Source organism: Chelonoidis abingdonii, chromosome 3 (assembly GCF_003597395.2).
Source record: "Chelonoidis abingdonii isolate Lonesome George chromosome 3, CheloAbing_2.0, whole genome shotgun sequence".
NCBI lineage: Eukaryota > Metazoa > Chordata > Testudines > Testudinidae > Chelonoidis > Chelonoidis abingdonii.
The window spans coordinates 145,708,898-145,736,683 of record NC_133771.1 but is presented as its reverse complement, the minus strand read 5'-3'; the positions used below and the strand labels follow the sequence as shown (position 1 = coordinate 145,736,683).

Below are 27,786 nucleotides of genomic sequence, written 5' to 3'. Positions count from 1 at the left end.
CCCGGCTTTTATACTTCTGGGTCGCCGCCTGACCCTTTGAGGGGCGGGGCTTCCGCCCGGAAGTTCCGCCCTGGGGGAAGATGGACGGGGCTCAACCCTCCCTGTGGAGGAGGAGAGCCACACCTCCTCGCTACAGGGCGTGCACATTCTCTCATTCTTATCTGAAGCACCCTGAAAACGTTTTCATTTTATTGAATAAACTATTTGAAAAAATTTTCCCAGCTCTACTCAGAAATGTGTTGAAGTCTTGATTTTTCTCTTCAGCCACTTGTTACATACATAAGTGTTTGCTATTGTTCATGCAGTTAAATACACTAAAATTCACTCTATTGTTTGTTGCTGGGTTTTTTAAACTACAGTGTATTCTAAGGTAGAAGAACATTGTTTTGGAAGAAAAATAATTAGATATATGGGTATTTTAAATTGTATTAAACATCTGAAGCGCCCATTCATTTATTTGTGGGTGAAATTTAACCCTTTGAACTCTACTGAACAAAGCATTATTTGCTAACAAGGTAGAAGTTCACAAATAGTCCTTATTTCCTAGCATGCAAATAGTGTATATTACTGTCAAAATATATAATACTTTCAGATATTCTATTTTGTGCACCAAACAAAAATGCCTGCTATAACATGATAGAGATTTGGGAATTCAGAAGAGGAAACAGAGCTGTTTTTACCATAGAGGGCACATATACCTAGTCACTGAGGTATCTGGTGTTGAAACACAATATAAAATAAGTTAAGGTGTATTCAGTTAGAACATCTGTATGATATTAAAATGGCCAAATCTTAATTGGGTGCAATATTGTTTTAAGAAATATGAACTGTTCTTAAAATGGAGAGCAGGTCAGAGTTTAACTGTCTGGTTAGTCATGGAGGTGGAATAACTAGTTCATATCTAATTTCGTTCTTAACCCTTTCCTATTCAGATACTTGTACTATGTATATTGTAAGTAAATAATGAGATTTAGTTCTTTTTTGATAGCTAAATCTTTTGATAAATCTTCTTATATTTTCTTAGTTAAATATGGCTTTAAAAAATAGCGTAGTCGAACTAACTCATATATAAGTGTGTACGTATTGGTGTTCTTTCGTAACAGCCAGCTATTTGAAACCCTGGCAGCATTACAAAATTTGATCAGTTTTCCATGTGATAGGTATTCTAGCAAAAGGTCAATGTGAGTAAAAGAGAATCATTTCACAGAAATGGTAGCAGATAGCTTTTGATAATGTTCTGATAGTGAGATGATTTTTCTTTAAATGAAAGCTGAAAATAATATTTAAAAATACTGTGCAGTAGCAGCAAGATGTAAGTCACTTGTATTTGCATAAATTCCTAAGCAAGCAGTTTTGGTCAGATCATTAGTAAGCTTTTATATTTAGCATGCCGGTCATTTGTCCAGGCATTAAATTGGCTTTGTATTTGAGGAAACAAGCAATCAAACTGTTTTGACTTGCAACATACAAGATCCATCAGAACTGCTTTTTCTCCTTGTTGCTTGTATCTAAATCTCTTACATAATGTAGAAAAGTAATTTCTTTGTCTTTTGAATATTTTTATAGATCTTTCTGCCATGCCTCGTGGTACACCTTTGTATGGACAGCCATCCTGGTGGGGTGAGGATGAAGCTGATGAAAAAAAGGCCTGCAAACAAGATATCAAACATGAAGAAAAAATACATGAAACAGGAGCTTCAGGTGAGACTGTTCAGAAAACATTTCAATTTGTAGTATCTTTTTTACTCTTTAGTAAGTAAGTATCTCTTAAATGTGGGACCCCACAGAGGTATATAAGAGAGAGAACTTTTTTCAATAATTAATGTCTTATTAACCAATTTTGTATGTTTTTATCACTGTTAAATACTGTTGCTTCACTAATATCTGACCTTTATGCTGCAGAGTAGCCTTTCTGTGTTGACCTTTTGTTTTCTGTCACTGTTTTACGACAGCAAAGTCCTTCAGATTTTCGTCATATTGGAGTCTATGGCTGTAATCGTGGCCTTATTGAAGTCAGAGGCAAAAACGCACATTAATTGTAATGTAGCTAGGATTTTGCCTTTTGTAAATGCCTTCATTAGTTCTTCTCAACTATTGTCATGATGCAGTGGACAGAGTTATTCTCCAAATATTTAATAAAGTTGTTCTTACATGAACAAATAGGATATAAATACATGTTGGAGATTCTGACTACTTGAGAAATTTCTCAGCTTCAGTCTGTTTAATACCAATTCACATAGGTGCTGGAACTAGGGGATCTGGGGGTGCTTTTGCACCCCCTGTTTTGAAGTGGTTTCCTTCAGATACAGAGTTTACAGTTTGGTTCAATGGCTGTCAACACCCCCACTATACAAATTGTTTCAGCACCCCTGCCAACTCAACCCAGACATAGATTTAAGTATTTGATTTCACATAATATCCACTATACATTTAATCCAAATTCTAGTAAATGAGATTTTGTTAACCAGCCAGCTTTCTGGATTGTTGACAGTTATTCACTGATAAAAGCTAGGATAAATTTGGCTAGTAAAAAAAAAGAAAGTTCATAAATAGCAGTTCAACAATAACAGAACTGTTCTGTTCTGAGTACAGAGTTTGTTACCTAAATCAATAGCTTACTAGTGGATATAGTGAGTAAAGTCATTCTTCCTAACTAGTATCTATCCGATAGTGATTAAATCCACTTCTGTCATTTGTTATAATAAAAATTAAGCCATTGTAATGGACACTGTCACCAAATCAATATCTCTGACTGTGAAAATTAATGGTTCTGTTTTGTTTTGTTGTGTGGATGCCAGCAGTACAAGATTCCTTCTGGCAACATTCTGTCCTACTGTCATTCGTTAGTGTTTCATCAGCATTAATGTTAGTTCATATTTAATGGAAAAAAAAGATATTTGCATGTTCTGATTTATATGTTAGATTTGCGAGAAAAATCCTTGTTGTAATGTTCATTCACCCCAGTAGTGTCTATAAATAGGACTTTCCATTTCTACTAGTTATCCTGTGAAAAGTTAGTGTGAGTAAAATATATGGACAAAACTTACAAAAGTTAGGCTCCTAAATGCATTATGAGGGCATTTAAATAAAAGTGGACTCACTTTGGAAGTTGTTGAACATTAACAAATCTTATTTAAATCAAGGCAAATCCAAGCCACTTTTATTTAGGTGCCTATACATGGATTTGGGAGCCTTATTTTAGACTTCCATGTGTGTGTGTTTGACGGGTTTTTTTTTCTAAATTGGAATGATTTTTGTTTCCTTCCTCCTGTTACATCATCTGTTTTAGTTGCCATGAATCCTGCCAGAGAGGGGTTGGAGCAAGCCCTAAAAGTCTCTTAAAATATCCCAAAATAATTTAAAAATGTAGTGAACTTAAGATCCAATATCTTAGGACCTTTGGGGACTATATGCAAGTTTGGCAGCCTTGAAGTTCCATGTTCTAATGGAATAAAGCCTTCACCACTAGGGCTTTGGATTAGTGGGTAGAGACTGAGTGAAGACCTTCAAAGGTTTCTTTTAAAGCAATGACTTTTTTATGTGTAAAAAAGTTTTTTGTCACATTCTAAGGTTTTTATGGCTCTTCTTGAGTCTTCTACAGTTTGACTAAGACACCTAGTTTTACAAGCATTGGTATACAGAAATAGTCACAATAATTTGCATGAAACTCTCTAAACTTCACAACAAAAAATCTGTACTGTATGTGAGATAAATAAAATGCATTATGGTGTGATATAAAGGGTTTGTGAATACTTGTCTGAGATAACATAACTTCTTAATTAATTTGTAGGTTCACCATCCTGCACTTCATGTTAATTAAAAAAATATTTTTCTGAAGATACCATTTGTTCAGCGTTCTCACTCCCAGGTCCCTAGCAAGTAACAGGTAGAATTCCCTGAACTCTGTGGCATTTTAGTCTGTAACAGTGGTGATAGAGTTTTATTCAGGTTCTCTGTTCTCATAGCACAGTCATTAGCGACTGCCTTCTGAAGAGAAACAAGTGACTAACAGCTGTCGTATGTGTTTCTGTCTCCATTCCTCTCTCCATAGGGAAATTGCATGTGTTGTGAGATTGGGTATGGAAAAATGTCTGTTGCTGTTTGTGAAGGCAAGTGGAAAGCTGTGAGCTTTAGCATCATAGCACTTTTCTCCCTCAAGCTCGCTGATGAGCTCTTACCTTCTCCATCTCTATGGGGCCCTCCCTTTAAAATATGAAGTATACGGTCTTAGTTGTAGGGCAGTCCACCTGCTTGCTTTTTAAAATTGGGGGATTGTAAAACACTGGTCATGAAATCTTCCACTCTTCTGCCTTTCTGTCTCTTCCATGGTGTTATCTCTGCCACCTCCTTTTTTGTCACCTGTTCAGATGCCAACGTTTATGGCATTGTTCACTCCATAGATCACTAGTCCTGACTGGTTGTCTGATTCAGACAAGGAATATTGTATGTGAATGTGAGGATAGTTTTCTTTTAAGAAAATTAAGGAAACAAAAGTCAAATGAAGAAGAGTAATTTTAAGAGGGATTTAAAAAAATTCTTGTATCCATTTTTGTTAATTTAATGCCACATTTTGAAAAGTAAAATGGTGTAATTCTGTGGTTTTGTTGTAATTTTTTTATAGGACTGTTTGTTTTTGTTTTGTTTTTAAATAAAGCTAAAAAAATCTCTGCAGGATATATATTGTGCTGAAATAACACCACTCTTTGGGTGACTTCTGAAGGTCGCACCCAAGATATGAAAGTACTCCAGAATGATGTACAATTTGTTGTCTTATTTTATTCATATATTAAAATTGCTTTCTTCTTAATAGCATAAGTACTTTGTGAAAGAGAGGAGTAGCTTCTACAGTGCTCTTTGAATTCAAAGAAACGCAGATAAGAGAAGCCAACATCTGATTAAGCCAACTGTTAATGAAATCAAAACCCGTCTTCACAGTAGAATGGAAGGAAAAAGAAAGTTTCTGCTAGGGAAGAACTTCAGTAATGAATGGAAGTCTAAAGGATTTGTTTAATGTGCTCAGTTGTGGTAATTTACAAACAAAGTGAAGAATAGTATGGTTAGACAAAATTTTTATACAAGGTTATAAAAAATATTTGGGCATGGAACCTCACAGGAGAATACATAATGTGCATCATCTCACTGTGTGAAACAATTCCATGTTATCTTTGAAATACCTTTTCAAGGTACCTTCTTCAAACAGAATCATTGTAAGAGAGATTAAATAAAAATATTTGTGCAAATAGTTTTTGTTTAAATTGAAGGGTTATTACTTCTATCAAAAATGGAATTCAGCTTGTGACAGAAGAATATAGTCAACAGACTTAAATGAATAAAGTTGTACAACAGCATTAAAGAAAAAACAATCCCCACAAAACAAACAAACAAACCACAAACCCTATATTGGTGAATATTTGGTTCCTTTCTCTAAAAGGATTCAAATTGCATGGATATAGAACGTTAACATCCCACACTGAAAATAGTGATTTTATTTTCTTAATCACTTTAGGTTATCAGTAGACTTTCAAACTCAGTCTCCATGTGTTTCTGCTTCTCTGTATCTGATGTAGAATGTTTATTAGTGTTGACAAAATGCCCAAGTAGACATGTCAGGTGGAAGGCCATCTTGAGGGGACAGAGGGCTTTGTCTGGACTTGCAGAAGGAAATGAGTTGTGGCTCCTTTGTGTCCTCTCTCCCTTTGAGGTTAGGAGGGCATCACCTGAGCTGGTGGGTGGGCTGGTAGGCCTCAGATAAACCAGTGGCCCCTGCACACACAAGGGAGTGTAGCCCTGGTCTTCCAGCCTGAATCTCATTTCTGGATTAACCGCTCCCTCTCTCCTATACCTAGAATTAGGGTAGGACTGGGTTTTTTTGGACATTATGATTAGTTTCTTTTTCTGACTGGGAAGGAATTTTTCTGACTGTCAGATTGGCTAGGGTGGGGGGTTGGGTGTTTTGGCATCCCCACAACACCTGAGGGACCTGTTCAGGAAGTAAGATTCAAGCTGTTGTAATTTAGCAGGTAGCAGGTGTTCAGTGCAGGTATTTGCTCCTTAGAGGTCCAGTTCTCTGATAAACTGGCATTTGAAGTAGCTTCAAAACCCTCCTAAAGAAGCTGAGGAACAGAATAGAGGGTTCCTAAAGTTTGGTTTTGCGAGGAGACCAACCCTCTTTCCCCAAGACACCTAACCTTTATGTGAGGGGAGAGTGGTGGGGTCCCAGCAGCAGGCTGGGAACCCACTCTGGAGGGCTGGAGAGCTAGTGACAGCCCTCTACCAAGTGGAAACAATTAAAGAAGGAACCATAATCTGCACTGTACAATCTATTGCTGAATAGGTTGAGTTAATGAGTTAAGTTTAATAAAGTTATTACCTGATTAAATTCCATTCCTTGGATCCTGTCTATCTTCTGACATGTGCAGGACAAACAATTTTGTTCTATGTGGTATACCTTAGTGGGCTTCCCTCTCCTAGAAAACCTGCTTTCCTGTGATACTAGTATTTGCTGTAGAACTATTCCAAAGTTACTAAATATTTTCACACACTTCTTAATACCAAATAAATTATTACATAGCCTTTTTTGGACCAGTTCACTGGCACATAATTTCCTAGGTTTGCTCCCCCTAAAGTTTTCATCTTCCCATTAAGACGTATTTTTGTTGCTTTTCAACAGTCTTGTATATAATTTCTTTGTGTCTTTTGACATTTCAGCATAAGTACATTCAGGCAGAAACTGGAAAAACAATCCATGTGTCATGGAAATGTTCTATATTTATTATAACTGGAACTCCTGTGAAATTTCAGACTTCCTTGAATGTTGTTTCAGCTTTTTAGACCTAATCTGTAGTCCAGCACTGACCAGCTGAGATAGTAGATGTAACATATAATTTGCTTTTTATATGGTAAATCATTATCTCAAATATTTAACACAAACAAATAAAAGATCTTTGAAACAGCCTTCTTAATGCAAGACAGTCTAGAACAGTGGCCCCCAAACATTTTTGCTTGTGCACCGCCCCTTACCAGATCCACCTTCCCCCCAAAGCCACGGTAGGGAGCCGAGGTCGGGTGCTGGGAGCACGGGCGCGGCCAGGAGCAGGGCAACGGGCAGAGCAGGGCTGGATGGCGCTTCCTTCCCACCCCACGTGGGGGCTGGCCCAGGCCCTGCCATGCTTCCCACCCCCCACACATTACTCCACATACCTCTACAGGGGTGTGTCCCACAGTTTGGGGACCACTGATCTAGAACAAGTAAATTATAGATTCTCATATATATAATTCTGCAAACTTTTGTTCCAGTAACACACATCCAAACATTTTAATAAACTAATCTAAATAAGAGTCTCCATCAGACTTTAACAATTTGAAAAAAAAATGTTCTCTGACTAGAAGGTAAAGTTTACATTACAGTAGATGGAGCATAGTTTAATGAGGAGGTTGATATGGGAGATTTGTCGCTGCTAAACCAGCTCTGTAAAATTAGCCTTTAAAGTCTCAAGTTAATGAGATTATTTTGGTATTACTGTCTTTCAACCTTAGTGGAAACTCTAATGGAAAATCTTTGTAGTAAACAGAGCACAGTGGACTCAATTCCAAAAAGACACATCCTTGTGCTTTTGTTAGAGAAATATAGTGATGTAATTTTATGCGCTATGGATCTGTGAAATGGTATGACTTCATATATGACCCAATACTGCTGCTTTTTGAGCTGAGTTCAAAGTACACTCATTTTCTCTAGCTTTCTCTGGTAGGGGTAAGTATACTGGGATCTAACTCTTCTCATCACACCTCCTCCACTCACCGCTTCGCCTCTCAAAAAAATTATTTGTGGTTTCATTAATTGCTGTAGAATTTGGCTTCACTAATTCTCCTAATCTGAATTCAGAAATGTGTAGGAATTCAGTTTACGTCTTTGAGAAGAACATTATTTAAGTTATTCATACTATTCATACAGTTCTCTTTATGATAAGGAACTAAATATTTCTGAATTCTAGCAGTTGGTAACTTTAAATTATTTTTTATATGTAAAGTTTCTTTGCAAGTAACAAAACATTGCCATTCTAAGGCAACAGTAGAATATTAAATCCCTGAAAGATAAATTAAGAAGAGATCCGGGTGATCCTTAAAATTAAACATTAAGGGCTAAATTCAGCAAAACACTTAAGTGCATGTTTAAATACTTTGAGGTATAGGGACCTAGAATAAGTGTGAGTAATGCTTATGTAAGCCTATGCAAGGCTATGGAAGTGAACGTGCATAGCATATCACAGGAGGCATTCAGAACTTCCTAGAACAGGGACCTTTTAAAATATTTAGACAATGAAAGATAGCTTCTAATTTTCTTTTGGTAATTTTTAGTTAATGTACTACTTATGAAAAATGACATACAAAGATTTTAAAAAATGTTTAGAGAGCAACTTCACATATTTGCTAAAAGACAAGTTGCGGGGAAATATTTGTATTTAATAGCAATAAATTATTATATAGATTTTTCTGGACCTCATAGGAAATATAGGACATAAAGTAAACTCACTAGAAAATTGTGACCTATGAAAAGCAGAAGGGCCAATAAAGGAAAGGAAAGAGGAAATATGAAACAAAAAGCAATAGGCTGGAAAAAAATCAGGGGAAAAACAGGATAAGAGATCAGAAGAATAGGATTCCATTAGGTACTAATATTGGCACACCTTAGCTTCTGTCTCTGAAAAATTGTGTAACTTTTGTTTTCAAATAGTGGCTAACAAGACTTTTCAAGAATTTTGGATTCTTTTACTGGCTGTAAATCTGCAGTTCTGATCTCCAATTCATGCTTTTAGGTTTATCTGTCTCTAACATTAGCATCTGGATTGATGGAGTGACTTTATCATTTAAAAGAGAACATGGAAAAGTTTTCAGTGTATATATAGTCTTGTGACTATTTTGTCCGGTAGCAAACTAGTCTGCTAAAATAGAAGAGATGACAGTAGCTGAAGATCTTTTTCTTTGTTCTGCTTTTGCTGATATACTCTTGAAAAATCTATGCAGTGTCAAGTCATTTTTTGTGTTAAGCTGGAAAATATATACAATCACACCATGCAAAGTACCAAAGAGAATTTTTGAATAGCCTGGATATTGTGGAAATAGTTTCCTAAAACTGTTAGTTGTTTTTCAGAAGTACAGTACAAGTGCCTTAAAAAATCTCCAGTCTTGCAGGCCAAGAAATGAATTCCATTGAATAACTATGAGAACATATACATACATTCTTGTCCTGCAGGACAAATGGAAATTTAGGGCCCCATGATTATTTGTGTGTGTTCAGAAAAACAAAACAATAAAAAACCAACACAGCTGTAAAATTTGGTGCCAGTGAGTGCACAAAGTGAATTTTGCTGCTTTTTTTACCCAAGTTGTAAGTTCATTCCAGTAAAATAATTTCTGAATCCATTTGTTTTCAAATGATATAATGTATTAGACCAGTTATGCTCCAGTCACGACCACTCAAAATACCTCTGCTCCCAACTCTAATGATTCCATTTGCAATCACATAACCCTGTGGCAATTGCAATGCTATTTGTGTCCCTGTTTTCCTCCCAGAAGATGCTGCTTGGTTCTGTTTCCTAGCTGAGGAACTGTGCAGGGTGGAAGCTCTTCATCTCCATATACACCCTTTTATCCTCTGCCCCCTGCTACCAAGAAACTGACTCCTCAACTCCTGCTCCCTCTCCCTCCCGCCTCACTGCTCACAACCTTCCTTGCCCTCTCACACATCTTCAGGCTCTACTTCCCAAGATAGGCTCTTTTCCCCATCCGGGCTTCCTGCAGATGCATTTCATGTGATGTCAGCCTTGACTTCTCAGCCTCATTCGCCTTGCTCTCCAGCACTAAGCACCAACTGCTTTTTAACTTGTGCTCCTCTGATGCAAGACCAGGACATTGCTTCCTTCCTCTGCCCTTTCCTGCAGTCCCCACACCAGCCTGGTGCTGTCCTCTCCCCAACCACTCCACCACAATATAATTTATAATCCATTAAGAAATGTGTTTTTGTAGTTCCTGTTTAGCTCAGAAATTGTTGTGATGAAGCACTTCAGTGTTAAGTGTTTATGTAGTTAAGTTTCAGTACTATGTACATTTTTCTGATGCACAGATTGCTTGGGCAGTGTGGATAACTATGGTATTATCAAGGCAAAGATGAGGCTATTTTACAGACTCTTACTCATTTTATTCTCTACAAGTCTAATATAATACCAGTAATTTAATTTAAAAAGATAACATAGTTGGAGCATTCCCCGAAACTTGGGTCTTTTTTGTTTTTGCTTATACTACAGTGGAACATAGAAGATTAAAACTATATTACATTTTGTTTCTTGTGCTTCTTAATCATTGAACATCTCACCTTCTCACACAAGATTGCAAATGTTGTAGTTTGAAAAAAAAAAAAGTTCCTACTTTTTAGCTAATATATTTAAATTGTTTTTGTGCTTGCTTTAAAAAAAAAAATCTTACCTGTTTTATGAGAAATCACTCCTTGGCATGCAAGGGGGAAATTTTGAATTTTTTTAAAAATTACTCATCATACCTTTTTGTTTACCTAAATTATTTGAGATAAATTCATTCTTGTCGTCATAATTTAGGTTTGAACTAAATTGACTCCCAGTCTTAAAGTATTCAGATCACATTTTATACATTCCAGTATTTTTTTTCAGGCTAATTAAAGACCTCACTTTATACAAGAAATGGTGTCTTGATATGAAATTCAGGAGAAGAATTTTACTTTTGATCTGATCTAGTTTGTACTTTTAAAATAGGTACAAAAATATTTTACTGCAAAAAGCTACTTACTAAAGAAAGTAACTTAGTACAAGGCATACAAATTGTTTTAAGGGATCTTATTCTGTAATATTCTAAGCATGAGAATAAGGGGAGGATGTACATTAATCCTCTCATCCTTCCTTAGTATCGTTCATTCTTGAACTTTTCCAACCACTATGTTACTCTCAAAGTAGTCCATATTACTAGGATCAAAGGACCCTTCCTATTTTCTGTGGTTTCATCATCTTTTTTTATCTTTTTCTAAAGACACATGATGCTGAAAATAAATCAAGACTTCTCAAAAAAGCAAATCTTTCCTGAAGAATAACAGGAAATATTTATAATTCATTTGTACATTCCTTTATTTACATTGCTACCTTACTGGCTAAATAACAGATTTCAGGTACAAATTTAACTATCTTAGGTGGACACAATTTGTCTATTTTCAGCCACATGATGAACATATTAATAGGATTTTTAGTTCTTCACTCTGTGTCCTAAAATCCTTTTCCACAGATCTTAGTATGAATCATGTAAAAAGTGTGAGAACCATTTGAATTATGCTGTTTGGAGTCTGGCTTGCTACTATTAACTTTTAGATGACTATCTCTTGCTTATGGTACATCTTTACATCAGATATTTTGGCTGGTATATTTCTTTTGCCAAATGCATGTAAAACTAAAAGGATACTGATCGCTTTGCTAGCAGTTGCATGAAAACTTTAATTTAACATTCATTCAGGATGTGCAGTGGGATGCTCATTTCCCATCCCACTCCTCCTGTTTTCTTTGCTCCATTCAAAAGCATGAAATTTATTAAATTTCTGAATTCTTTTGGCTACTGTAGTTTCTAGTCTGCTTTTCCTGGGCTTTATAAATTGTGTTCAATGAAATAGGGGTGCGTAGCATTAGGAATTTAGTTTATAATTCACGGCTTTATCTTTTCTAAAAATATAGAGCATGTTTGTATTATAAAACAATCGCAAATGCTTATTCTTCTTCATTTTAACATTCACATGGGAGCTCATTTTTATCTTGCATTCATATTTGAATTATTTTTCCAAACAATCTTGCTATGAAAAATTATACTGACTGTATAGCTTAGGAAATGAAGTCATATCAACCCCATCTAATTCAGGACACCTGTTCCATAAATCTAGTCAGTTGTTTTTTGATGATTTCCAGGTAGCTCTGAATAGCAATATTATTTTTCAAAATATTAGCTCTTATGATTTTTTGAACTGTTTGCCATGTTGCTATTAATATGAATCTCCTTCCATCATCCACAAACCTGTTGGAGTGCAAATTTTCTTTGACAAATTCTAAGAGAACTTTCTGCCAGCTTCACATGCTTACAGTCATGGCTGTCCTCTCTTCAGTGACATTTTTCATGTAGCAAAAATAACTTACACTTCCAGAAGTGCATTGTTCAGACTTCTGCATGGGCTTGTGCTATTTTCCAGGAATTACTCCAGTGGCCTTTATAGGAATTCTGAAATTCCTTGAAGACCCAGAAGTTCCCCAGTATTGTGAAACCTTTTTTTTTTATTATTTTTCTTAATAGGATGCAACACAGATGCCAAGCAGGTTGAGGAGAAATCTTCAGCTGCAAATGAAGAAGAACTTTATCCTTTCTGTAGGGAGCCAAGTTACTTTGAAATTCCTACAAAAGAATTCCAGCAACCTTCACAAATAGCAGAGAGCACTATTCATGAAATCCCAACAAAAGACACCCAAAGCTCTCATGCAGCAGGTGCAGGGCATGCTTCATTTACCATTGAATTTGATGACACCACTCCAGGAAAAGTAACTATCAAAGATCATGTGACAAAATTCACTTCAGATCAGCGCCACAAGCCAAAGAAGTCTTCTCTTGGTGGACAGGACCTGCCTGGGCTTCAAACTGTGATGATGGCTGCTGAGAGCAAAGTAGCTGACTGGCTAGCACAGAACAATCCCCCTAGAATGATATGGGAAGCAACAGAGGAGGATTCCAAAAGTATTAAGAGTGATGTTCCAGTTTACTTGAAAAGGCTGAAAGGTAAAGTGAATAATTTCAGCTATATTTATTTCCTAAGGCTTAAATTTTTTACAGAGGTCATGGATGGACCCCTGCAGTCTTGTGGAGTCCAGTTGAAGTCGTTGTATCTGCACAAGAGTGTGATAGCAAATGTCTTTTGCAGGATGGAGTCTTAAAAAAGTCAAACAATTAATTTAAATGATCCTACAGTAAGTATACTGACTGGAGTTGTGTTACGTTATTATACAGTTGAAGGCTTCATGTGTTCCAAAAGCTTACTTTTTGAAAGAAAAAACATCTTGGGTAATGTTACACAATTTATAAGACTGTACATTGATTTGTTTACAAAAGTTGAATCATTCTTGATAATCAAAACTCATGATTTAACACATGTTTCTGCAGTTCTTTCAACAGCAAACATTCTGTTGGATACATAAAAAAAATATTTTGCTATAATCACATTCATGAGAGCTAAAGAAGATGCACATAAATGGCTAGATATGCACATACACAGCTACTCTATTTAACATACTGATTTGGGACCCTGGATTCAACTTTAAGTCCATACTCTGATATAAACCAAAATGTTTTGTAATACATCAGTAAAATATTTACACAAATATTTTTGTCAACCAAAGTTCCAGTTGATTTCAAATGTTGATTTATTGCAGACTACAAATGACATTTCAAATGAAAATGAATTCAGCAGTGGGTAATAGCTTTTCAAAGGAGTAAAATCTATGTGGGGATTTCATTAAGCAGAATTAATGAAAAATTCTGTTCTGATTATTTGCTCATGAGTATTCCACTAACATTCAAACTTTTCAGAAAGAAAACTTGATGACATATTTAAATCTACAAATTTATCTAGTTTTTAAAAATCCTGAAAACTTAAACTGTGCAGTTCCTTATTTCTTAGCTTTGCACCCTAAATGTACTTGTCTGCTCAGTCAGTTGAGACTGAGTAAATGTTCTTTGTCTTATTGATCAAAAATTTGCTTTGAAAGCTCGCTTTTCCATACAAGTCTTAGAAACAGCAATATCACTGTGTAGCAGCATAGTATTATTGCAGTGTTTCTTAGTCCATAATATCACAGTTACTGCTTTGCCGTTCATGACATTGGATTGCACTGGATTCTTAAAAAATGCTTTATACTATCAGACATCTTTCTGTGAAAGATTGAAAGAACTATTGCCTGCGCAGGCTTACGCATGCAAGACATACATCCCTTTTATGGTAGCAGAAACTTGAAGACATTTCTGTTACAAATGCCATTTACAGTTCTTTCAGTTGAAAATGTATGTTGTACCAGAGGAATTGGTTCTGGATAGTGCACTGTGTGACCTACTGTATCACAGCTGGTCTCTTGCACTTCCCCCCTTCATGAGGGAATACCTACAACCACTCTGAAAGCTTGATTCTGAGCATTGTAGTGAAGCTTTTTAACATATTGGTATCTTCTCCCTCTCTGTCTTCTATTCCTAGCTAAACCTGCAATGAAATCATGCAAAAACTGTGACCTATAAGTTTCATGACAGTATTATTATTGCTATATTGTGGTAGCACCTAGAATCCCTAGTTCTAGACCAGGGCCGCCGGTGCTAGGCACTGTGCAAATATATAATAAAAAGATGGTTCCTGCTTCAGAGTGCTTACTGTCTAAGTTAGTTGTCATAATGGGTTATGATGTGAAGATTTTAACCACTTCAATAATAACAAGCCATGTAGCAGTACACTTTTATACTAGTGTTAATATTAGAAGTAACAGCAACAGAAAAGCTAAAATGTCAAATCTGTAAAGGTTTTTTGTCTCATTAAGTTCTAGTGCAAAAGCCCATCTTTTAAACCTACTGCATATAAATATGTGTATGATTATTATATTAGTATGAATCATGGAATATTACCACAGTTCTGAGCTTCTTCCACATCCCTACGTGGTAATCCCAATTTTCATTTTTTTTAGTAGATATATTGTTTTTTCATCTCTAACAGAGGAAAGAGCAAAGACTCTAGATCAGAGGTGGGCAAACTTTTTGGTCTGAGAGCCACATCTGGGTGGGGAAATAGCATGCAGGGCCATGAATGTAGGACTGGGGCATGGGGTTGGAATGTGGGAGGGAGTGCAGGGTGTGGGGAGGGGGTGCAGTGTGTAGGCTCAGAGCAATGGGTTGGGGCACAGGAGGAGGTGCAGGGGGTGGCTCGGGGCAGGGGTTTGGGGTACAGGAGGGTGGGGTGTGGGGTTCAGGAGGAGTTTGGGGTGCGGGCTCTGGCCCGGCACCGCTTACCTTGAGCACCTCTCGGGTGGCAGCAGCGTGCAGCAGGGCTAAGGCAGGCTCTCTGTTCCTGGCCAATGGGAGCTGTGGGGGGCGGTGCCTGCAGGCGAGGGCAGCGCACACAACCCTCTGCTCCCCTCCTCCCCCAGGGGTTGCAGGGACGTGGTTCTGTCCACTTCTGAAAGCGGTGTGGGGCTAGGGCAGGCAGGAAGCCCGCCTTAGCCCCATGATGGCACGGGGTGGCAATCTCACGGGCTGCATCCAAAGCCCTGATGGGCTCTAGATGATGTCTGATTGCTAGATAAGTGTTGTAGTTTTTCTATTTTCTTTGTTACATTGCCTCTGCAATGCTCCATTTTGGTTAAACAGAGTACCAGAAATTCCAAATTAACTGTGGAAAATGAACTTTTATTTTCATGTAACATAACATTATCAACACAGTCAGCTGGATGACTGTTTCATATTATTATCTAGCTGATACTTCTGTGTCTGGTAAAGGAAACAAAAAATGAACACATCATAATCTTTGTAGCATACAAAATAGCTGAATTTAAAATTTAAATTTTATAATTACTATATTAGTTGTTTTCCAGTAATTATGATTATTTTAATTGGTTTAGCACTAACAGTGTGTTTGATGCTGTACAAGAGACATATCAAAACAGTTACTAACTAGCAGAGCTTCCAATCTAAATGACAATCTAAACACTCTAGGAGATCCAGAGGAAAAGTCAACATTTTAGTAACTAACAACATGCATGGTTTGATATTTGCACAAAAAGTAATTACTTCACTTAAAAAAACCCCTTATCGCTAAAAGAAGAAAATCCAGATGATTTAAAGAGAGAGAATAGCAACTTATTCTACAGTGTTTGGATAGTTTCGTTTCACAGAAGACTGCTTTGTAATAAGTTTGGCTTTTAAAATTTCAGTTGCTATGTAATTCCTTCCATTTAAATTTCTTTTAAATAATAATAATAATAAGTTCTTACACAATGATCTTTAGCCATAGATCTCAAAGTGCTTTAGCAGACTGGCAAGAGTGACTGGTTGGAAAATTCATTGTACTTGTGTAAGAGTATGATAAAGGATTAGTGCTGATGCTAACTAAACACCCTTTTCTAGAAACTACAGTGATTAACTAGATGGAAAGTTATTCTGTAAATACTTATAAATAATGTTCCAAATCCGTAGTTCTCTACAGGTGTTTCCCAATAACAGTGAATTATTACGTAACTATATTCAGCATCCCCTTAACCCTTCCTGGAGCTTTTTCAGGGTCAAGTTTTGTTTTCTGGTGCAAGAGTCATTTGTAATCAGCTGATTACATAAAAGAAGGCAATTTGACTGGATGGCTTGATTAAATGAGACCAAGATCTGGTACACCTGTATAATATTATCTGGCAATTCAAATGCATCTGTGTCACTGATCAGCTTGTGAAGACTTCATTTATTTGACTGGTAGCAAGGTGAATGCATTAGTGTAGCTGTAGGAAGTCTGAAGAGCCTGTTACTGAAGGACATTGGGTTACCAACAGAAAAACAAGTATAATTTCCTAATTTCCATGTACATTTTAATTTGTCAGCTTCTGTCCATGTGATATTTTTACTTTGTAGTAATATATTTTTGTTTTGTTTGAAGGGAATAAACATGATGATGGGACACAGAGTGATTCAGAAAATGCTGGTGCACGCAGGCATTACAATAAGCGAGCAACACTTGATGAGCATTTAAGTCATCAACATTTAGAACAGAAAAAGTCATACCAGAAAGCCCATACTACAGAGAAGCATGAAGAGCAGGCTGCTATAAGTCAGACTGCCTTTATGATTGAGTTTTTTGATGAAGACCATCCTCGAAAGAGACGATCTTATTCCTTTTCTCAGAACGTAGGAGCTCTTTGCTCAGAAACTCCTTCTTCAACACCTCATGTGAGAACGGAGAAAGTGAAAGGTACATCAGGAGATATCAAAGGGGTTTCTTTGCCTTTGCAGACTAGTAGAGTAGCACATGGTGTTCATGCAAAACTATTAAAACAAAAATCAGAAGAACCCTCGGTTGCATTACCTTTCTTACAAACTGCATTGTTAAGAAGTTCAGGAAGTCTTGGACATAGACCAAGCCAAAACCAGGAGATGGACAAAAAATTAAAAAGCCAGCTTGTTTCTGCTGCTACTGAAAAGGACAATGATGATGACCAAAGTGACAAAGGTACTTATACTATTGAGTTGGAAAATCCCAATGCTGAGGAAATGGAAGCACGTAAAATGATTGACAAGGTAAGAAATTAAAATACATACCACTATTACACACTGCATTTCAGTTTTTTTCTGATGGGAAATACATGCTACTTACTGAAATTACTAGGATACTGTAATCATAATGAAATACAGATTCTCAAAGTAGACTTTAGTATTCGTGTATGGAAAAAGGCATAAAAGGGCTTGCAGTGTATTGCCTAAAAATTACAAATCATTCTTGATGGTATTGCTATTATTCTTTATTTACTACTCAGTATTCTACACAGTATTACACAGTTTTAAAAATGGTTAGATCCTACTGTTGTTTCAGTCTGCCCTCAGTCTATCTGAATTAGAGAACAACATTTTAGAAATGCTGTGTTTTTAGCAAAGGTACTAAATTTGGATTTACTACAGTCCTGTGAAAATAGTGATCTGTTTTAAAAACTCCATGTCTCTTCCTCTTTTTCCATACACTGATTAATGTTGTGACAAAGAACAAATTCAGATGAACAAATTATACCACTACCTTGTGTTTTCCAGAATTGTAAAGGTGGTAGAGTCAGTGTAGAGCTTGTATTTCAGTAACGTGTCCTAAATTTCAGCATCTGTCATACTCCATGGAATAGAATTAAGAATATTTTCACCTCTCCTTTATACATATAAACTCACTGGTACTCAAACAGTGATCATACAGTTCTAGGCGCCTGTTGAGGGAGACTGTAGCTCAGTTATCAAGATAACTTTAGTTTTATAATAAGGGTTTGGACTCCAATATCAAGATAAGAATAACTTACTACAAACATTTGCCTTGCCAATTTTGAATCAGAACTTTTTTTATTACAAATTCTCTGCTTTCCTCAATAATCTGTTTAAGGAGAGTTAATCTCTGTAGGACAGTGGTCTCCAGTTTAGATCCACAGTGATGCATATTCAGCATGCTATGCCGATAATGTATTGCTTATTTGTTCCAAAAAAATACATGATAGTCTCTTTAGTTCTTCATGTTTAAAGCCTTTCTTCAGATTCCAGTAAACAGATTTAGCCAACAATTCTGGCTAATGAAAAACAGAAAAATATAAAGAAACAGATTAAACTAGATCTTTGATTTTAGGAAAAAATGTTGATACGGTAAATGGGTGGATCAAATGGGAGATTGTTTTTAAGGTTCTTTCTATTTTACTTAGGGATTTAATGGAGTAGTTATTCAATTTTGGGTTAATATAAAATGATTCAGATAATTCCTTTCTTATGAGTCCTCAAAAGACCTAAGCTACTTTCATTGTGTATTAAAGCAGTTAACAAAAATTGAAAAGAAAACATTTCAAGATGGAACAAGTGAAAATAAAGAACAGGGTATACTTATTTTGTGTTAGTGGTCACAAGATTTTATAAATTATTGAACTTGGAGTTGTTTGTCTCCAACTCTGAATTTGACTCAGAGAAAGCAGCCTGTAAATCAAATAAAAAAAACATAATCCAAGCTTGCCTCTTCCACAAAATTTGACATCAAGAAGATTGTTTCTGAGCTAAAATACATCAAAGGTGATGTTCAGGCAGCAGTTTAAGATCTTCAAACTTATGTAGAAGAACTAGCAAAAAGAGTCAACAAAATGAAAGCAGTCTCAAGTGAACATACGAAAACAGTCATAGACATGGATCAACAATTGAAATAAACAGAAAAGGGAGAAAATTCTCTGGAACTCAGATTAGACAAGTTGAAAACTTACGAAAGGAAAATCTAAAGAGTCAAATGTGGTCCTGAGAGGGCAGAAAAACAGGAAGCATATATATCTCAACATATAAAGACTAAGCTATAGGTGCTGTGCATTCTTGAGACTTGGAAGGAACTTTGATTACCCTCCAAAGACTATCTCACGCTCACCAGTTAAACAGATGGCTTGATCACATAATAATTTCCTCTGCTCTTAGATCCACCCTGTTAGAAACTGTTATAATAATGTATGAGAACTGTGTATTATCAATATTATCCATAGACCTCAGTGTTTTACAAAGGAGATAAGTATCATAGAGCAGTTCGGTTTGTAGCGAACAGGCTCTGTCTTTGCTGTGCTCTGTGATTTAACTGAAAGTTAGACAGATCTTGAAGGATGTATTACTGCTTAAAGACTCAGGAACTTTAGCTGTTTATAAGAAAGGAAATCAAAATGCATTTTAAAATCAATGAAAATGGAGAAACCTGCAACAATATTATTAGGGAAGCCTGTAAGGCAATCATAAGAAGAAAGTTTCAATATTGGTTCTGCAAAGACGAGAGAACCTGAGATCTGCCACTCAGGGATGAAGCCCCTGGGCCCTGGCGACCCCGTTAAAACAGGGTTGCAATGCACTTTGGGATCCTACCCTACAGTTTGAGAACCCCTGTAATATAGTCATGATCTTCCTCTGACACATGTTTTTTTGGTCATATTCTGTCATATGTGGGTATTTTGATAAGGTCTCCTACTTACTGTGTTTTATTGTTACCTCTGAAAAGAATGTATCTCATATATATATTGCAGTGTTGATGTTAACATGAATTGTTTCAGCTCTCTAGGATGTTTATAAGCAAGCTGGAAATGCATGTCTATCTTCAGTTAAAAATCATTCTGTATCAGCTGTATATATTTTTAAAAAGCGCCTTGATTTAGACTGTGTGTAAGGCAGCAACATGGACTTGAGTATTTTGTTAAATATTATTAGTTGGGTCATTGTTCATTTAAACTTCTTATATGGGGAGTGTACCTCAAGCAGTTGTCATGTAACTGTCTTACGTGGTACTTAGGGCACTGTTTAGTCCCAGTAGCCCAGATTGAAATGATGTTTTTTTTAAAATGAATAGAAACAGAATGTTTCCTGCAACTAAAATTTTCTGTTATACTTTCTCTGTACCAGTCCCAAAAAATCAATTTAGCTTTGTATTAGTTTTTCTTTACACTGAAAATTCAGTGACTATTGGAATTGTTCTCTTGTCTGTAGTTATTTAGAACTGGAAGGTCCACTGCTCTGTAATTTATCAGACTCTGAACAAGAGACTATTTGGGTTGAGTTCAGTATTGGCTCTGGCTCCAGCCAAGGATTCAACCCAATAGTCCAGCAATACAATTAGAGATATCTTCATATAACACTTTAAACAGAGGCCTCTTTTACTTATTTATGCCCAAGCCATTAGGATTTCTCTCACTCTCTACGATATATATATATCTCACGCTGTGAAAAGTGGTTCATGACCATGAGTGCCTATCTTGGGGCCGACTCAAAAACAGGGTAGACCCAAACTGGTGGTGTGTTCTGCAATTAGATTTCACCAAACCAGTAACAAATGTCAACTCCACTATAACACTCTTCCCATGAAGTCACAGACAGTCCCTTTAGACTCTCCAGTCTATCTTGCCACCCAGACAAACTGGACTTAGAGATAAATGATCAGTTACACCAAAAATCACACCATCTTCAGGTTGCTTCCAGTCCCAAGAGACCAGTCACTTACCCCAGATCAGTTGGTACTCTAGCTCTTACACCAAAAACAACGCCTGTAACCAATCCTGTAATAAACTATCTAAAGGTATTAACTAGGAAAAAGAAATGAGTTATTTACAGGTTAAAGCAAGCAAACATATATACACAAATGAGTTACCATCTAAATCCTAAGGGTATGGCTACACTTGCAGCCGTACAGCGCTGCCGAGGGAGCGCTCCCATGGCAGCACTTTGAAGTGTGAGCGTGGTCACGGCGCCAGCGCTGGGAGAGAGCTCGCCTAAGTGTGACAGGGTTGTAGTGATCTGTCAATTCAAAGTGTCTTCCAGTGCAGACCCAGGAGTAACCCCTGGAGATCTCTACCTCAGTCTAAACTTTAGACTCTAAAGTCTCTGGCCCTGTCTGAATTCAAACAGTGAAGAGAGATGGAAAATCTTCCTGTGACTTAGGCCTTGGCTACACTGGCACTTTACAGCACTGCAAGTTTCTCACTCAGGGGTGTGAAAAAACACCCCCCTGAGCACAGCAAGTTACAGCGCTGTAAAGCGCCAGTGTAAACAGTGCCCCAGCGCTGTAAGCTAATCCCCACAGGGAGGTGGAGAACCTGGCAGCGCTGGGAGAGCTCTGTCCCAGCGCTGATGCCGCGACCACACTCGCACTTCAAAGCTCTGTACAGCTGCAAGTGTAGCCATACCCATAGTTTTTATTTCCTTCATTCAGCTTCCAAGTCCACAGGACCAGCTTCCTTACACGTAGCATTTCCAAGGTGTGATAGGGCTGTTAACCTGTCCTTTGTATTGCAATGTTTCTTGATGGCCCATCTGATTTTGATAATCCTTCTGGATGGATAGAGCGGACAATTCTTATGCCTGAGCTCTCAGATTCAGAGCAAACATCTTCAAAGTTATAAAGCAAAACTTACATAATTTCTTATAATCTGGAATACAGGCGTTACAAGTGACATTAATGCATGCAGCAATTTACCAGCATTTCATAGAGTCTAAACACTAAATACACCTCTACCTCGATATAACACTGTCCTTGGGAGCCAAAAAATCTTACTGCGTTATAGGTGAAACCGTGTTATATTGAACTTACTTTGATCTGCCAGAGCGCACAGCGCCCCCCCTCCCCCCGGAGCACAGCTTTGCCACGTTATGTCCAAATTCATGTTATGTCAGGTGGCGTTATATTGAGGTAGCTGTTACTGTACCCTCTTGTAAGACAAATGACTATTTTCAGCAAAACTAACATACAGGTGAACTGGTCTGGTCTCCAGCTATGAGTTTTAGTTCTTAACTTATGCCAGCAGCCCAGACAAGAGCTGGCATCTAACAATATATATCTATATGGCTGTCCACCATGAGGGATATACGTACATATACATATATGTGTCTTCAGCTCTCACTAGAACAGATATTGACATCCAGGGTGCTTTTTTAGGTCTCACGTGGCTCTCACTTCCTCCTTTTCTCCCTATTGTTCCTAATCATCTCATTCTACTTCTTTTTCCTGTGTTAATTTTGTGCTTTTCATGCCATCTCATCATTTGAGACATGACCCAAGGATCCATCTCACTTTCCTCTACAACTAGTGTCTTTAATTTTTAACCCTTCTTGTCCACCAAGCAACTGTTTGTGCTTTTCTCTTTCCTCTCCTTCACTGTCCTCCCAAAATCATTGATTTATTTGAAGTCTTATTTTAATTTGTCTTCTAACCAATTATATTTACAAACCTTCAGTTCTTCTTGGAGTGCTTGCTCATATCGATTCCAATTAGGTGTGCACGCACCGCGTGCACGCTCGTCAGAAGATTTTTACCCTAGCAACACTCGGTGGGTCGGCTGGGCGCCCCCTGAAGTGGCGCCGCTATGGCACTGGATATATACCCCTGCCGACCCAACGGCCCTTCAGTTCCTTCTTACCGCCAGTGTCGGTCATTGGAACAGTGGAGCGCGGCTTAGCTGATCTTCACCTCCCTAGCTACTCATAGTTCTTTTATTAATTCTCATGTATATAGTTATAAATTCTATAGTTATAGTTAGTTTTATTCATTCTTCATTATAGTTAGTGTATATAGTTGAGAGGGGTTTGGGGATTAACCACTTCCCCGCACCCGGTACCGGGCCCCATACCCGGTTCACCAGGCTTCAAACCATGCTCGACCTGCCACAGGCCAGTGCCAATGGGAGATCCCCACGATTCTTGCCTTAAGTGCCTCGGGGAATCCCACTTCTCCGATAAGTGCCGAATCTGTAAGGCCTTTAAGCGTAGGATGAAGAAGGAGCGGGACTTTCGTCTGAAACAGCTCCTGATGGATGCAGCTCTTACTACTCCTCCCTCGGCACCGAGCGCTAGACAGTCTGCATCAAGCAGAAGTATCTCTTCTGCACTGGATCGAGCCGGTACCACTAAGGCCCCTCGGCACTGACCGTCGCCGGCACCATCGTCTGCTCGGCACCGTTCCCTTTCTCCGCGGGTTAAGAAGCATAAGACTCCTGCGGCTTCCATGCCACCTGCACCGCAGTTGGAGCACCCACCTAAGTCAGGCCACCTGGCACCGACAGCTTCGGCACCGTCAATTCCAGTCCCGCAAGGGCTGTCGAGTCTGGTGCCTGAAAGTTGCCCGGCGCATGCCGTGGTTGAGCTCACAGTTCCCTCCACACTGGAGACCTTTTCTATGGGGAGGGAGCTGATCGCGCTGACAGAGTCCGTGTTGCCTCAACCCCTGGCACTGCCGGTGAGGGTCATTCAATCAATAGGCAAACCTGCCCTGCTGAGGCCACCTTCTGTCGGCACCGTTGAGAGGCACCGATCACGATCATGATCCCACTGGTGCTCTTGGTCCTGTCACCAATCCCAGTCCCGACGCCGCTTGCAGTCCTGGCACCGTTCTCCATCTCGGTACCAGTCGCACTCGCGGCACCGCTCAGCGTTCCATCGCTGGCCTGATACTCTCGGCACCAATCCAGCTCTCAGTACCATTCCCGGCACCGCGCCTCTTGCAGCTGCTCCAGACGTTGAGCCTCCAGATCCCGGTCAACCTCCAGGCACTGCTCCAGTTGCAGTCCCGGTCTCGTTCCCTGTACTGGTATGGCAACCGATACCGCTCTGCAGTGCCACACAGGGAGAGGTCGTTTAGATATGGAGACCCTTCCCAGGGTTTTTCAGCACCTCCTTGGCCATCTCGTCACACATCTGTGTCATCTCACGTGGACAGTGCTTCCTATGCACAGGACTGTGACTCAGATGTGCCCGGCCGTGTCTTCCAGGAGACCCAGGCCCAGGAACAGGGACCCCATCAGTGGTCATTCTGGACACCTTGGGCATACCATCGAGCCCAAGGTGTGCCTCCAATGCCATCCTGCTCCGCACCATCGGAACACCGGGTGCCGGAGGCAACGGTCAGCCGCCCCCCTCCTGCCAGTACAGAGGAGGCTCTCATTCAGCCAACGGTGTCTCAAGTTCCACCTGAGACGGACGTTACTCAAGAACAGGAGCCCACAAAGGACCCTCTTGGCCCTGGCCTTTCCTCTTCTTCCTCTCCAGATGAAGCGGTGGCGGGGACATCCTCCTCGGGCCCTCCTCCAGTTGACCTGCGGGCACATCAGGACCTCCTGAGGCGGGTGGCCCTGAATATGAATCTTCAGGTGGAGGAGGTCCCAGAGATAGAGGACCCGGTGGTGGATATCCTGTCAGCTGACACCCCCACAAGAGTGGCCTTGCCGTTTATTCCGTACGATCCAAGCAAATGCCGATACCATCTGGCAGTCTCCAGCATCTGTTACGCCCAAGGCCAGGGGAGTTGAGCGGAAGTACATGGTATCCTCTAAGGGGTATGAGTACCTGTACGTGAACCCTCCTCCCTGCTCTCTTGTCATGCAATCAATCAATGAAAGGGGAATACCATGGCCAGCAAGCTCCTGCTCCAAAATCAAAGGAGGCTAGGCGCATGGACTTATTGGGCCGCAAGGTGTACTCTACTGGGGGCCTCCAACTCAGGGTGACAAACCAGCAAGCCCTGCTCAGCCGGTACAATTATTCAAGGAGTTCATTCCCCAAGACTCCTGCCCAGAGTTTGCTGCCCTTTTGGAGGAAGGGAAGAAGGTGGTGAGAACTTCTCTCCAGGCCTCCCTGGGCGCAGCTGACTCCGCAGCCAGGTGGATATCATGGCTTCAGGTGTCAGGCCTTCCACCTGAGTTACATACCACTATACAGAATCTGCCCTTTGAAGGTCAAGGCCTATTCTCTGAAAAGACTGACCTCAGGTTGCAGAACCTTAAGGACAACAGGGTCATCATGTGCTCCCTTGGGATGCACACTCCGGTGACTCAGCACAGGTCCTTCCGTCCCCAGACTCACTTCCCTTATCCCCCACCTAGACCAAGACAGGACTTGGGCAGGGGGCGCAGCCGAGGCAATCGTAGACAGTGGTCTGGATCCCAAGGGGTCCAGAATCAGGATCCCTCCAAACGGCCTACAGGGCCAAAGCCAAACTTTTGAAGGTGCGCCCGAGGACGGCGTACCAGTTCCTTTCCAGGATCCTTTCCCTCCTTTTTCCAACCACCTCTCCTTTTTCCTCCCTGTGTGGTCCCAGCTAACTTCAGATCATTGGGTCCTACGCACAGTGGAACTTGGGTACCACTTCCAATTTATTTCACCCCCTCCTTCACCCCTCACCCTCGTCCCTCTTCAGGGACCCCTCTCACGAGCAATTCCTCTTACAAGAGGTGTGCACGCTCCTTACCATGGGAGCCATAGAGGAAGTACCAGAAGATGAAAGGGGGAAGGGGTTCTACTCCCACTATTTCCTAATCCCCAAGGTGAAGGGAGGTCTCAGACCTATCCTAGACCTGCGAGAACTCAACAAATTCGTAATAAAGTTGAAGTTCTGCATGGTATCCCTGGGGACCATCATCCCATCCATGGATCCCGGAGACTGGTATGCCGTCCTCAACATGAAGGACGCCTATTTTCACATAGCCATTTATCCTCCACACAGGCAGTACCTCCGGTTTGTAGCCAACCGTCAGCATTTCCAGTTTACAGTCCTACCCTTTGGCCTCTCTACAGCACTGAGAGTATTCACAAAGTGCATGGCTGTAGTCACTGCCTCCCTCTGCCACCAGATACACATCTTTCCGTATCTGGACGATTGGCTCATCCAAGGGACCTCCAAGACACAAGTCACCCATCATGTAGGCATTGTCAAGGACCTGTTCACACATCTAGGCCTGATGATCAATACAGAGAAATCCACTCTAGTTCCCACACAGAGGATAGACTTCATTGGGGCCATCCTGGACTCCAATCTCACCAGAGCCTGCTTACCACCAACTCGGTTTCAGGCAATGGTAACAATTATCCAAAGCCTACAGAACTTCCCAACGACTTAGGCTCGCACTTGTCTCGGTCTCTTGGGTCACATGGCTGCCTGCACGTTCATGACCAAACACGCCAGGCTACGCCTCCATTCCCTCCAATCTTGGCTCAACTCGGTATACCACCCGGGCAGAGACGCCATAGACGTGATAGTCACCATTCCCCCGAGCATCCTAGGCGCCCTCGACTGGTGGCCAAGCCTTCCCTGGTGTGTGCAGGGATGCCATTCCATCCACCTGAGTCTTCTGTGTCCCTGACGACGGACGCATCATCTCTCGGCTGGGGTGCTCACCTTGGACATCTTCACCCTCGAGGTCTTTGGTCGTCTCAGGAGCTGGCCTTGCACATCAATGTCTGAGAGCTGAGAGCAGTCCGCCTTGCATGCCAGGCATTGCAACAGCACTTACAAGGTCATTGTGTCTCAATGTTCACAGACAACACAACTGTCATGTATTACATAAACAAGCAGGGAGGGACACGGTCCTCCCCGCTTTGTCAGGAGGCCATCCAACTCTGGTTCTTTTGTATAGCCCACTTGATAGACCTGGTAGCGTCCTTTCTCCCAGGGGTTTGGAACACTCTGTCGGATCGACTCAGCAGATCCTTCATGTTTCACAAGTGGTCAGTTCATCCGAATGTTATTTATTCTGTTTTCCGGAAGTGGGGATTTCCCCGCATAGACCTCCTCACTTCCCACGAGAACAGGAAATGCCAGATGTTCTGCTCTTTCCAAGGTCTCTCTCAGGGCTCAATCTCGGACGCTTTCCTGATGCCGTGGACGAACCGACTGCTTTACACCTTCCCACCGTTCCCGCTGGTTCACGGGGTCCTGCTGAAGCTCCGCAGGGACAGAGCTTGCTTGATCATGATCACTCCAGCGTGGCCCAGGCAGCACTGGTACACCATGTTGCTCGACCTCTCGATAGACAACCCAATTACCCTACCTCTTCACCCAGACCTCATAACTCAGGACCACGGCAGACTTCACCACCCAGATCTGCAGTCCCTTCACCTCATGGCATGGCTGCTGCGTGGTTAAGCCAGTCAGAGTTACGTTGCTCTGCCTCAGTACAACAAGTACTCCTGGGTAGCAGGAAACCTTTCACTCGATCAACGTATCTGGCCAAGTGGAAGCGTTTCTCCTGCTGGTGCGAAATGCAGAATGTCACTCACACCAAGGTCTTGATCCCCACCATCTTGGACTACCTCTTGTATCTCAAACAGCAGGGCCTAGCAGTCGTCATTGAGGGTGCATTTGGCAGCCATCTCTACCTTCCACCCAGGGGAGAGTGGCCGCTCCATGTTCTTGCACCCTATGGTTTCTAGGTTCCTCAAGGGCTTGGAGCGCTTATACCACCAAGTACGACTCCCCGCCCCAACCTGGAACCTCAACCTGGTTCTAACCAGACTCATGTCTGTCCCATTTGAGTCATTAGCAACCTACTCGCTATTATACCTGTCCTGGAAGACAGCTTTCCTCGTAGCCATTACATCGGCCAGACGAGTCTCCGAGCTTCAGGCTCTAATGGTGGACCCACCGTATACTGTGTTTCACAAGGACAAGGTGCAGTTGCGACCACACCCGGCGTTCCTTCCTAAAGTGGTTTC

General features: G+C 40.3%; 1 protein-coding gene across 9 annotated transcripts in view; it reads left to right on the top strand.

Moving 5' to 3' along the window:
- The window catches only part of CEP170 (centrosomal protein 170), a 220,860-nt gene that overhangs the window by 86,946 nt on the left and 106,128 nt on the right, over positions 1 to 27,786 (top strand). For all 9 annotated transcript variants that reach the window (XM_075064198.1, XM_075064194.1, XM_075064196.1 and 6 more), the window contains 3 exons: positions 1,567 to 1,701; positions 12,349 to 12,825; positions 16,721 to 17,358. In XM_075064198.1, the coding sequence (XP_074920299.1) occupies positions 1,567 to 1,701; positions 12,349 to 12,825; positions 16,721 to 17,358 (1,250 nt within the window). The remainder of the gene's footprint in view (positions 1 to 1,566; positions 1,702 to 12,348; positions 12,826 to 16,720; positions 17,359 to 27,786) is intronic.